The sequence below is a fragment of the Pseudorca crassidens genome, chromosome 8, assembly GCF_039906515.1.
Source record: "Pseudorca crassidens isolate mPseCra1 chromosome 8, mPseCra1.hap1, whole genome shotgun sequence".
Lineage (NCBI taxonomy): Eukaryota > Metazoa > Chordata > Mammalia > Artiodactyla > Delphinidae > Pseudorca > Pseudorca crassidens.
Genome location: NC_090303.1, coordinates 3,542,280 through 3,556,051, shown reverse-complemented (window position 1 = coordinate 3,556,051; position 13,772 = coordinate 3,542,280). Strand labels below are relative to the sequence as shown.

The 13,772-nt window shown below is 39.9% G+C and overlaps 1 protein-coding gene across 2 annotated transcripts in view; it reads right to left on the bottom strand.

Moving 5' to 3' along the window:
* Nucleotides 1-13,772, bottom strand: part of VWC2 (von Willebrand factor C domain containing 2) — a 118,384-nt gene that overhangs the window by 81,408 nt on the left and 23,204 nt on the right. For both annotated transcript variants that reach the window (XM_067745640.1, XM_067745641.1), the window contains exon 3: nucleotides 12,578-12,707. In XM_067745640.1, coding sequence (XP_067601741.1) covers nucleotides 12,578-12,707 — 130 coding nt within the window. The remainder of the gene's footprint in view (nucleotides 1-12,577; nucleotides 12,708-13,772) is intronic.

Here is a 13,772-nt window from a genome sequence, read left to right as displayed (position 1 = left end):
CGAAGGAGTATGAATGGACAATCTTCTAGAGGACAAAGGGCCTTGCCTGTGAAATACAGCTGGAAATGTATCCTTGTGCCCCTGCCTGGCAGGTCCCAGCTCTGCTTCCACCTCCAGGCCTGCAGGGCTATCCCAGCCCACAAACAGGGGGACCTTCATCCCTCCACTGCCCAGCCACCTCTGGGGCCACAATCCTCCCTGGCCCCCTCAGAGCCTCCTCACCCCTGGGGAAATCACCCCTTCCCCTCCCATGGTCTTTCCCATTGCCATCTTATCTCCTGGCATACAGCAGAGGATCAGTCGATATCTGCTGACTGAATGAATGAAACTCTTCTAAATCCATCATGTTAGTTAATTGTCACAAAACATCCACAGATGTAGCTACACTTAATATGTCCATTTTCCAGAAAGGATACAGAGAGATCAGGTTACTTGATCCGATTCTTACTCTGAAGTCCTCATTGTATAATGGGGCAGTCCAATAACTGGTTTCACATCAGTGACTTTCAGTAATCAAGAACCATGAAAGTTCTCTTTAAAGTTATTTTGTTAAGAAGGTAGAGAAGTAGAACACATTGTAGGAAAAATAGCATCGAAATACTGTAGAGTTTTCAGTCTTAATATTGAAACAATGGGCACAATGTTCTATAAATTAAATTAATGAAAGGTTAGCGATTTTATCATAGAACCAGAGGTTTTACCCTGTGCACGACCTCCTGTAAAACAACATGGCAATATGTACCAGGACGATAAAAATGTTCCAAGCCTTTGACCTAATCATCTCACTCCCGTGACATTATCCTAATGAAATAATTCAAAAGCAAACAGAGGCCACACACATGGTGATGTTTTACTGCAGTATTACTCAGTTTTTTTCCTCTGCTTCCCTCACCACTTTCCTCATCATTCAACGAAAGCAGCAGACAGGTTATTTACAGACCACTTCCCCGTCTAGATGGTGAGCTCATAAGGGCAGGAACCAGAACCTGACTCATCTTTGTATTTGATGTAAAATATATAATAAGTGCCTCTAACTTTCATAAAAGCAATACATAAGCACACACCCACACACATACATACACACAGACTCCTCTAAATCTAAGAAAAGAACCCAGCATTCAACAAAAGAGCCAAAAGTTCAACAAAAGAACATGCTTAATTACATCAGAAGACATGTGATTTGGGTTCTGGGTTGTGAGAAGGACACACAGGGGAATTAACCTCCTGTAGGAAACAGGACAGAGAAGGTTTTCCAGGTGAGGACATTTGAGTGCCAGTCTTTATAAAAAGGGGGAGACTGGGAAGGGACTCCAGGCGGGTCCTCAGCAAGTTCAAAGGGCACGATGCAGACTGGAAGTGGCCAAGCCTCGTGGAGGCTGGTCTGTGGCCTGAGCCCGAGACTGGTCTCAAATCCACAGCCAAATGCACCCAGACTCTAGGAAACATGCAGATGAAGCCACGGCCATACACTTTCTGCCTAGGTTCATGTGAGCACCTAACTCACGAAAGCACTTCATTGTGATAACTGGGTAGCAACGACTTCAGGGCAGGCTGTGTCTAACTTGATTTATTTATCTTAAAAATTAAGGTTTTGCCCCAATGTTTGCAAACAAAAGTGTCATTTTAAGCTATTCACAAATTTGCAAAGAGGAGCTGCTAATTCAAAGGTCTCCAGAGGAAATGAAAACAAACTAAGTTCCTGAAATCAAGAGATCAGCCCCGACCCAACCCTTCTCTATGGCTAACTTGTCAGAAGTGAGCAGACCTGAGAGCCGTCTGCACTCAGGACACCCAGCATCTTCACCTGGCTTGGACCTCAGCAAACCCAGAGCTGATCTTCGTTCACAGTTCACGAAGGAGGAGGAACACCATGGGGCATGCAAGTGCTTCTCTAAAGCATAAGTATCGATGCTCACTGGGCTCTGTGAGGATTCATGGAATACGATCTGAATCTTTACTCCCACTAAACCAAAATGTAAGTAAACACACGGATAAGAAATCCGCTAGCACCTTGGAGTTAAGTTCTTGGTCTACATTGGGAAACACTAACAAGAAGGTGAATAAAGCTTTGACATTAAAAAATTCTATTTAGCATGCCGTTTGCATCAACATGGATGGACCTAGAGATTATTATACTAAGTGAACTAAGTCAGAAAGAGAAAGACAGCATATGATATCACTTACATGTGGAATCTAAACTACGATACAAATCAACGTATCTATGAAACAAAAACAGACTCAGAGACATAAAGAACAGACGTGTGGTTGCCAAGGGGGAGGGGGGAGGGAGAAGGAAGGAGTGAGAGCTTTGGATTAGCAGATGTAATCTATATACAGGATGGATAAACAACAAAGTCCTACTGTACAGCACAGGGAACTATATTCAATATCCTGTAACAAACAATAATGGAAAAGAATATAAAAAAGAATATATATATAAAACTGAGTTACTTTGGTGTACAGAAGAAATTAACACAACAGTGTAAATCAACTGTACTTCAATAAAATTGAAAAAAAGATAAGCACACTGAACCAGGAAAAAATATACCATATGGCTTATATCAGCAAGTTACAAAATCACTGTGATCAGATTTAAATTCTCTTCGTTTTAGTGTTTTTTAACATAAAAAATAAGGCCAATAATAAACACTTCTACACCTCCAGAGACTGTAAATTGGAATGAGAAAAAAACTTTATTTAGGTATTATTTTTTAGGAAAATTGCTCATCAGGAAGTCATTTCCTCTGGGGTGTTTCTCTGTGTAGGTGATATTTATTAAGTTTCTCTTTTCTGCTTCGGCTGCTAGAAAACTTATTGTCAACTCTGCAGACCGTCTTTAACAACGAGTTGTTATGAAACACAGGGTGATGGGGAGCATGTGTCTATACTAACTTTTTCTCACTTGCCATACAACAGTCATTTTTTCTCTGCCCTGAGATTTCAATTTTTAAAATATTACATACTACATATTTCTATAAACTCTAAAATCTCTAGAAAAACAACAAAAATGCATCAAAATCTCAAAAAGATCTCATTCATGCCTAAAGCTGCACAGCTCCACTGTGTGCTTCTCTTATTAAACTTGACTGGGAGGAAAAATTTTTAAAAAGTGAGAAAATGAGCACCTCAAAGCAGTGGTTCTCCAAGGTGGTCCCAAGACCAGCAGCACCAAAAACACCAAGGGAGGCACATATTAAAAATGCAAATTCTCAGGCTCCAGGCCAGACCAGCTGGATCAGGAACTCTGGGGAGGGGGTGCGTCAGTGAATCTGTGTTATAACAAGTCCTGGAGGTGATGCTCACCAGGGTTGAGCTGGGTGAACCCTGCCTCCTGGGCTCTGGGATCCCAGAAGAGCACAATACCTGCATGAGATCTGGATGTACCCAGCGACCTCCATTCTCCCTGCATCTGCAGCCCCGTGTCCTGGGAAGTTGGGTCATTGTGAGGGAGAGTCTAGAATGACACGGGGGAGTGCAGCACTGAAGGGGGCAGAGAGGTGTCCACACCGCGAGTGAAGAATACAGAAGAGGGGTTTGTGTGGGCTGTACGTCTGTGTCATGCACAGGGCTCCAGAGCACAGGAAGTCTAGAAAACCCCATGGGCCTCTTTGGGTTTGTGTGTCTGCAACCCTTTATGGCCTCCTAGCTCTTCAAGGTACATAACGGTATATACTTAGAAGGGCCTCACCTTCTACAGGCTTAATGAAAAGATTTCATAGTTATCAAAGGCACCAGTACAGGGTTTGAAAAGGCACTTTCTCAGGGAAGATGAAAAGATGTGTAATCAAGGCTGGCCTTAGAATTCAATCAAAGGAAATTACAAAAATTTCACCTGTCTATCTTTTAAAGAGACTATCCATATTTTTAGCAGCTTTATCGAGGTATATTTTAAACACCATAAAACTCACCCCTTCTAAGTGTACAATTTAATGATCTTAGTAATCAACCCAGTTAATAAACATTCTCTCACCTCAGTAAATTCCCTCCTGCCCATCTGTGATTAATTCCCCTCTTTGATCCTAGATCTGGGCCACCACTGAGGGGCCTTCTCCCTGTGTAAATTTGCCTTCTCTAGACATTCCAAATAAGTAGAATCATACAATATGTGGTCTTTGCAACTAGCTTCTTTCATTTAGGATGTTTTTGAGGTTCATGCATTTTGTAGTATATATTTATCATTTGCTGATCTCTTTTTATTGGTGGATCTCCATGGCATGGATATAATCACGTTGTTTATCCATTCACCAGCTGATGGACATTTGGGTTATTTCTATTTTTGGGGGGCTACAAAGGATAATATTGCTATGAATATTTACCTACACACCTTTGCGTAGACATGTGTTCAGTTTCCTGGGATTGAATTCCAGGATGCAATTGCTAGGATAGATAAAAGTTTTTGCTCCACTTTTTAAGAAAATGCCAAACTGTTTTCCAAAGCACATGGACCATTCCCACCAGAAATGCTTGAGGGTTCCAGTTTCTCCACATCTGTGCCAACACCTGATGTTGTCTATCTTTTTGATTAGAACCATTCTAGAGGGGGTATACTGGTATCCCACTGTGCCTTTAATTTTTGAGGACCAAGGAGGTTGAGCATATTTTTATGTGCTTATTTACCATTTGTTTACCTTCTTCACTGAATTGTCTGTTCAAATCCTCTGTCCATTTTTTATTGGGTTGTTCATCTTCTTATTGAGTTGTATGAGTTCTTTATATACACTGGATACAAGACTTTTATCAGGTATATAATTTGTAAACATTTTCTCACTGTCTGTAGCTTATATTTTCATTTTTGTAATGAGGTGCTTTGAAATGTGAAAGCTTTTAATTTCTATGATATTCAATTTATCAGTTTTTTTCCCTTTCATGAGTTGTGATTTTGGTGTTGAATCTAAGAACTCTTTGCCCAACCTAAGGTCATGAAGATGTTCTATTTTTAATAATATAAAAATTATATAGTTTAAACTCTTACATTTAGGTCTGTGATTCATTTTGAGTTAGTGTTTGTATATGGGGTGATCTAAGTAAGGATGTAAGTTAATTTTTTTCTTTTTTTCACAAGGGTGTCTAATAACCCCAGCACCATTTGTTGAAAAGGATGTTCTTTCATTCTTTCCCTGTTGAAATGCCTTAGTATCTTGGTGAAAAATAAATAGGTAAGGATTTACATTCTGGGTTTCTTTCTAGACTTTCAATTCTGTTCCATTATTGCACGTCTATCCTTACACCAATACCACCGTATATTGATTATTAAGACTTTATAATATGTTATGAAATTGGATAGTGCAAATTCTCCAGTTTTGTTCATTTTCAAATTGTTTTGTCTATCCTTTATGATCCATAGGAATTTGAAGATCAGCTTGTCAATTTCTACCCAAAAAGTGTGTTGGGATTTGTATAGAATTTCATTGAATTTATAGATCAATTTGGCGACAACTGCAATCTTGATGATATTAAGACCTCTACTCATAAAATGTCTCTCCATTTATTTATATCTCTTTTCAGTAATAATGTATAGCTTTCAGTGTATAAATCTTGCACATCTGTTGGTAATTTATTCCTTAGTATTCTATTCTTTTTGATGCTATTACAAGTGGAGCTATTTTCTCAATTTCTTTTTTATTGTCCATTGCTAGTGGTTCACTGCTTGCTACAAAAAATGACTTTGTATACATTAATCTGGTGTTATTCTTCATTAGTTCTAATAGTTGCATGTGTGTGTGTGTGTGTGTGTGTGTGTGTAATCCTTGGAATTTTTCAAATATTTTTCATGACATCTCTGAGTAAAGGCAATTTTACCTCTTAATTTGCTTTATTGTATTTTTTTTCTTTCTTTCTTCCTCTTTTTAACCCCACCATGTAGAACCTCCACTACAGTAGTGGATAAAAGTGGCAAAAGTGGATATTCTTGCCTTCTCTCTGATCTTATTGGTGAAACATCCAGTCTTTCACCATTAAGTATGATGTTAGCTATAGCTATAGATTATTCATAGTTGCCCTTTATCAGGATAGAAATTTCACTTTTGCTATTTTGTTGAGAGCTTTAATCATGAATGAGTGTTGAACACTGTCTAATACCTCTTCTCCGTTTTTGAGGTAATTTTTCTTGTTCTTTATCTTTTTCTTGTTCTTTATCCTTTTTTGTAATGCATATTACACTAACTGATTTTTCAGATAATAAACCAACCTTGCATTCCCAGGATAAATTTCACTTGGTTATAGTGTATTATGGTGCTGGATTCAGATTGTTAATATTTTGTTAAGGAGTTTTCCATATATAATCATGAAAGAAATTGATCTGTAGTTGTATTTTTGTGTGTGATACCTTTGCTTTGCTTTAGTACCAGGACCATAAAAAACACACAGAATAAATTGAGAAATGTTCCTTCATCTTTATTTCCTGAATGAGTCTGTGAAGGATTGGTGTTATTTTTTTCTTTAAATATTTGACAATATATTTAAAGTGAATCCATGTAGGTTTAGATTTTTATTTGTGGGAAGCTTTTGATTACAAATTTGAATTTTTATTTCTTTTAGGGCAATTCAGAAATGAACTGAGTTAGTCTTAGTAATTTGTGTTCTCTTAGAAATTTGTCCATTTCTTCCAACTCGCCCAGTTTGTTGGTATAAAGTTGTTAATAATAGCGCCTTATATTCCTTTTCATTTTCGTAGGGTTGGTAATAACGTCTCCTCTTTCCATCTTGATTTGTCTCTCTGATTTTTTCTTAGTTTAGTGAAAGTTTTGTCAGTTTTACTGATGTTTTCAAAGTCCCAAGTTTCAAAGAGCTAACTTAACTGAACTAACTTTCTCCTAAGCTTTTCCTATTTTCTATCCTATTTATTTCTGCTCACGTTTTTGTTACTTTCTCTCTTTCACTGTGTGCTATGTTTTTAGAATACTTTGCTCTTCTTCCACTCATTCCTTAAGGTGGAAGCTTACATATTTATTGGAGAGCTTTCTTCTTTTCTGATATAGGTGCTTAAAGCTGTAAATTTCCCTCTAATCACTGCCTTGGCATCATCCCATACATTTTAGTATGGTCTGTTGCCATTTGTACTAGTTCAAAATATTTTCTAATTTCTCTGTGATTTCTTCATTGACACATGGGTTATTCAGAAGTGTGCTATATAATTTGTAAATATTTGCAAATTTCCCAGATTTCTTCTGTTATCGATTCTGCTGAACTCGGTTATGTTCAAAGAATAAAGTTTGTATGAGTAAGTTCTTTACATTTATTAAGATTTGTTTTATGTCCCGACATATGGTCTACCCTGGAGAATGTCCACCAACTTGAAAAGCATTCTTCAGTGGCTGGGTGCCATGTTCCACATATATGTCAGTTAGGTCAAGCTAGTTGACAGTGTCATTCAAGTCTTCCATATCCTTGCTAATTTTCTGTCTAGATTTTCTGTGAATTATTGAATAGCTTGTTGAAATTTCCAACTATGATTAAGTTTCTATTTCTCCTTTGAATTCTATCAATTTTTATTTTCTGTATTTTGAGGTTCTATTATTAAGTGCATATACATTTTTTTATTTGTTGTCTACAAGTTTTCTGGCTTTATATTCCTCTGATCCTCCCTGACTGCCTTTTTTAAGTTAAATAAATATTTTTTAGTGTGCTATGTTTAATTCCTTTGTTCATTTTCTTAGTGATTGCTCTAAGAATTAAAATATGCATCTTAATTTATCACAATCTACTTCAGATTAATACTAGATTATTTTCACTAAAATAGGAAATCCAATTTATTGTTCTCTCGTGACTGTACACCAAGAGCAGGTCCTATCACAGAACTACAATGTTACAAAAGTAGTGGTGAGTGGCAGCATCCCAGTACATACAACTCAGTGAGAAAACTTGTGTGTATGATTAGCGGAACTAGAAGAAAGACACAGAGGTCCACAGACAGTTGGAATCCCTTTACATTTTTCTTTCTACTTTTCATCTCTACTTTTTCATCTCTCTAGCTTGTTTTTCTGTGTTAGAATGGTTTATTCATTTGTCAGATATATGCATTGCATATATTTTTCCCAACATGTGAGCTGCTTTGCATTGGTTTAGTAATGTTGTTTGATGAACAGAGGTTTTTAGTTTTAATAAAGTCCAATGTATCAATTCTTTCCATATGGTTAGTGCTTTTAGTATCTTTTAAAATTAACCTTTGCCTAATCAAAATCATAAAGATGTTCTATGTTTTCCTCTGACAGCATTATTTTAACTTTCATATTTAAATCTGTAATCTATTTGGAACTGTTTTTTTTTTGTACAGTGTGAGGAAGAAATCAACATTTATCTTCATATTGCTCCCAACTGACCTAGTAGCATTTATTGGAAAGATCACCCCCTCCCCACTATACTGCAGGATCAGCTTCATCGTGTATCTAGAGGTCTTTCATTCCTAAGTCTTTTCTGACTCTATTCTGCTCTGGTTTGTCAGTCTTTTGATCTTTGAGACAGTACCACAGTGTGTTAATCACTTTTACAGTATACATTTTACAGCTTTGCTGTTCTTCTTCTGTATTTCGCTGGCCAGTTTTTAACTTGTCTTTCCATGTGGATTTTAAAATCAATTTGGTAATTTGCACAAAAAAAGTCATTGTATTTTTTTTTACTGGAATTATGCTGAATACATAGATTTTATTTCTTTAATAGAGTAATTTGAGGCTGCTGACATCTTTACATTAGTGAGTTTTCCAATCATGAATATTGTCTATCCTTCCATTTACTGAGGATTTCTTTAATTTCTCTCAATAAATCTTTAAGATTTTCAAGTGTGGCACTCTTGTCCAATTTTGTTACATTTACTTCTAATTATTTGGTATGTATGATGTTATTTGAAAGAGTAGTTTTTAGTTCATTTTTATTCATTTGTTGCTGGTATCTAGACATACAGCTGACTTTTACATATTGATTTTGTAAAACAAACTTGGTATAATCAAGTATTAATTCTGATATTTGTAGTTTCCTTTATTTTTTTTATGGTTAAGATCATGTCATCTTAAATAATGATCAAGTGTTTCCACAAGACTGGTATTATCACTTTGGTAAAAATTTTGGAAAAATGTAATGTTGAAGCCATATGACGGGAGTAGGCTTTTCCCTGTGAGAAGGATCTTGATATGAATCACACACACACACATCGTTCAGTTCTGTCCAACTCACTACATGTGGTTTAATTATGATCTTATCTTACTGTCTGAAATACACAAGAGAAACACAAAAACAACCATGTCCAATTCTTAGTGCTTCTCACATGTTTTCCATGAAAGTGCTTCTAATAATTTGAAGTCTCCATATTTATCTTAAAAATTTCATGAAAGTTTTCATTTTCCTCCAAAAACAGCCATATTCATTTTCTGGTGGAAATAAAGTTCTAAACAACTACCATCAGGTAGTACTGAATACTTCAGGGAGATATACAATCTATACTCAGTGCCTTTGTGCTTTTGGTGTACATATTCCCTCTTGGGTATAATACTCCACGTTGGAGAATCAGCGCTAATCCCAACAAGGCCCTCGTATGTCAACATCAATGTCTTACATTCGTCAGTTTCCTTCCTTTGAATGTTTAAAGTAAGGTAAGGTGCACACAAGCAGGACGGAAGTCTTCTGATCTCCGGCTTGAAGGGAATGTGTGCTGTGAACGTAAGCCTCATCTGAGGTACACGAGCACCAGAGAAAACCTGAAATCCCGAAAGTCAATAGAACACTCACTGTTTGTATCAGTAGGAAAAATCCAAAAACCAGTCCCAAAGAAAAGAAAATCCTTGGGAGACTGATCTATACAAATCAACAAAGTGATTATTTTAAGTTGTATGTTACTTGTGATCATTTATTTATATTCCAGGCATTCTTGATTTCAAACTTTTGTTCCTTTGATGCAAGTGACTTTGGCAGCTTGCTACTGAATCGTGATTTTCCTTTCCATCCAAGCTAAGTCTATCCAAACATTTAATTTTACAAGGCATCACTTTTGATGTCCTGTAATCTGTGATCTATCAGATGTATAACTTTTTCTTATTGAAAACATTGATTTTTGTGCACGGCAGTAGGGATGGACCACTGTCACTTATTCACTAATCTCAACCAATTATTACAGGACATTCATTTCTGATAGAAACTGTTCTCACTTTTCAAGCAAATTTTTCAGTAAGAATTCCGAACACCATTTGCCCTGTCAAGGTCAGAATACCCTACAGCTAGAGACAGATGAAAGACAGATTATATCTAGTGAATACGTTATAACAAAATTTAAGAGTACTTACATGATTAGACATTTACATTTATTTCTGGGTATATTCCTGAAAATAAAAAGTTGTTGCTGTTTTGATATAATTGGATCAAACCTTTGAATACAAATCCTTTTGTATCCTGTAATCTTTCTTAATCTAGTTTTACAAAACATATTCATCCTCCTTCTAAGAATCTTTAATACAATACCCCCAATCCTGCCTTATTTCATTCTATGCTGTCTCTCAAAGTGTAAAGGCAATGGCAGAGCATTTAGAAGTTTGCTATCAGGGCAACAACCATCTCTCTCCCCAAACCATCAGTGCAACATTAAAACATTCTGTGAATCTCTGACTATACCGTATTTATACAGGTTTTACTTTTGAACACTGTTTGCTTCTTCAAACAATAAAATTAAATCTTAACATTAAAAACTGAATCAACCAGAAATAAGTGACTTTAAATCTTTATAAAATTTTAACATATCCACACAGGATAAAGAATTAATTCAAATAATTTCTAAGTTCTCTAACTCTATACCCTAAGTGGGATATATCTTAAGGGCAAAAAGAACTGCAAAAAAATCTTGAACTTTAACCAGTAGGTTCCATGCTGGTTGTGGTATAAATAGAAGGTATCCTGTGTGTATTATGAAAAAGAACAAATAAGCAAATGTATTGACAGTGTTGGGTGATATACAGAGATAGGGAGAGACGGGGACAGAGACAGAGCTCAAAAGAGATAAAGCAAATAAAACGTCAAAATGTGAAGAATAGGTAAATACAGTGAAGGGTATACCTCTGTTCTTTGTGCTATTTATCAACTTTTCTGTAGGTCTGAAACCTTTCTAAAGTTTCGGGGATTGAAAATATCCTCACGGATGGAAATCATGTCTTTCCATCTTTTGTAAACATCGAAACGAGGATTCCCTGTCTAAGGCCAAAACTTTGTGTTTATTTTTTTGTCATAACTGACAAGAGCGACACAATATCTTGCATGCTTAAGATGCCAACTATTTGAGCCACTTCTATTCAAGCCATTCACTAAGTATCACTGACTCGGGAAGGCTCAGTCATGCCGCCTCGTGCAGTGTGCTGCAGCCTGGACCTCAGTCGTTGTGGTCTCCTCACCAACCCCAGGCACCAGCGCCCCCTCCCCACGCTTACTTCACTCCACACCACCGGTGGAGAGGCTGCCACCGTCCTGCTTCCACAGAAGCTTCACATCCTCTTCTGTTGATTCCTTTCAAGAGTTTTAAAATTTCTCGTGGTGAAATCTGGGTATCTGTGTGCACTTGGTGAAAGGCATCCGTGGAACCTCACAGCCCACACAGTGGGCATGACTGCAGAATCTCAGAATCGCCGCAGACACTAATAGCAGCCCCGTGTAACCGTCAGCCACTGACAAAGCCCACACCACACGGCCTGATGTCCAGCAACCCCACAGATGACGAGCTGATAACATCACAGCTGAGCCCCTCCCGTCTCTGAAATGCTCAGGCCATGGAGTTGCCTTCTTTTTGAGACACTCTGCCCTGGCTTCGTCCTAGCACCGTGGCCTTGGGGCCACACAGAGATGGCCCAACCCTCTCCCAAGGCAGTACCTGCATGTACTTGAAGATGTGGTCTTATGTCCAGAGTCTGCTCTCTTCCAAGCTGCACTCAACTGCTTCATCCAACCACCATCCTGAGCCACGGGTCTTCATCCCATCCTCCCTGGGAACCCACTCTTCTCAACACCCTCTTAAAGTGAAGCCTGGATGCACGCCGCATCTCAGGTACAAAGTACTTATCCTTTAGGATGAGGAAACACTCCCCCTTGCTAACCAAAGCCATCCTGCCATTTTTTTTCATAAAGCAGACAAGGCTTTTGAGCTCCCCCAGGCTCTCACTGGGAGTAAGAGGGGGTTCTCTTCCTGCCAATGTTGCTTATGAAAAATAGTCAACGATGTTTCACGTTTAATCCACTTAGTAATGAAAAGTAAATAAGCCCAACCGGCATGTTTGATTTGTCTCGGAAAGAGAGAAACTGCTTTGCAAGAACAAACAAAGTTAAATTAAAATAAGCGACTCTCCTCAAGAGTGGAAATTGAATTTTCCCCCAAAGAACTAAACGTGTGTAAAACACTGTGCTGACACCGATAAGAGAGAGCAGGCCTTACTGGAGCCCAGCTCCCGCGGGTCCCCGGGGCCCAGAGGGCAGGGTCCCGCGTGCAAGGGCGTGGATGCAAATACTGAAACTCACATGCCTCCTGCAGTGTATCCCGCACTGCATCCCGTGGTTCATCGGCGGGAAGCGCGCAGGGACCCCTGTGTGGTCGCGGGCCGGACGCGCATCCACCTACCGTTTTTGCAGATTGGGCAGCACTGGTCGGGCTCGTACACGGGGTCCACGCACTCGGTCTGTGGACACGCGGACACCGCGCACAGCACTTCCCCGCTGGCCTCGCAGCGACACCGCTCGCACGGCGACACCTGCAACACAGGCCACGGTCAGGGTAGTGTCTCCATCCTCGGCCCTGAACGTCACGCACTCACCAGCCCCGGGGTCCCAGAGCGTGAGGACGGGGCTGGGGCTGAGCAGGCTCCCCTGGGGGGAAGGAGGGGCACACTGGTGGGGCCTGGGATGCTCGATCCCTCCCAGCTCCACACCTGAGCCTCTGTATTTTTATCAGCCCATAGTGAGCTTCTTTATAAGCTTTCTGTTGAAGAAAGCGTTTTGTTTCTTAAAAAAATTAAATAACACGCCATATTGAATTCTTGCCCAGCCACGCATCCTGCAGGTGAACCCTTTTCCCACAGCTCTGCCCAGGGCCACCCAGCCAGCCCGGCCCGCCCCCAGCATCTCAGCTGTGAGAAGACAGCAGAGCAGGGCAGGAAGGGCGGGGTAAGGGAAGGAGAAACGGGGGGCTTCTCAGGGCCGGGGACCCAGCGGGGAGCCGTCCCAACGTGATCTCATGTCAGTCTCATGGCAATACTAAACACCCCTACTAACATGATCGCCCTAGTTTCTGGCGAGGAAACTGAGACCCAGAGGCATCAGGCCACCGGCTGTGGGCAGACCTTTCATCCGAGACAGGGCTCCGGCTCGAGTCCAAGGCCTCTCAGGGGTCGTCACCCAGCGTCACCATGGCCTTCATCTCCAGGCTCCAACTGGCCTTGCTGCACTTTCCAGCCACTGGCCCCAATTCTACCTTTCTGGGTGGCTCCAATCAAGCGTAATGGCCATTCCTGGCAACGCTGGACACTGCCAACAAATCCTCCTGTAGCGACTCAGGCTGGCCGTGATGGGGATGATTCCTTTTTTCCTGGAAACCACCCACAGAGTGATTTTTCATCTGGGGTGACCCATGCCAAAGCAGAAACAGCACATGTGGACCCAGCAATCGGGAGTTGTGATGTGGAAATACGTGCTTTAAAGGACAGTGCGGATGGGACGGGGGGTACCAAACAGTTTTCTGGGCAGGGAGGCCCCACTTGACTTTTGCGTACAACACGAGTGGCACGACCAGCACTGCGCAAACAGCACTCGCGGGTGCT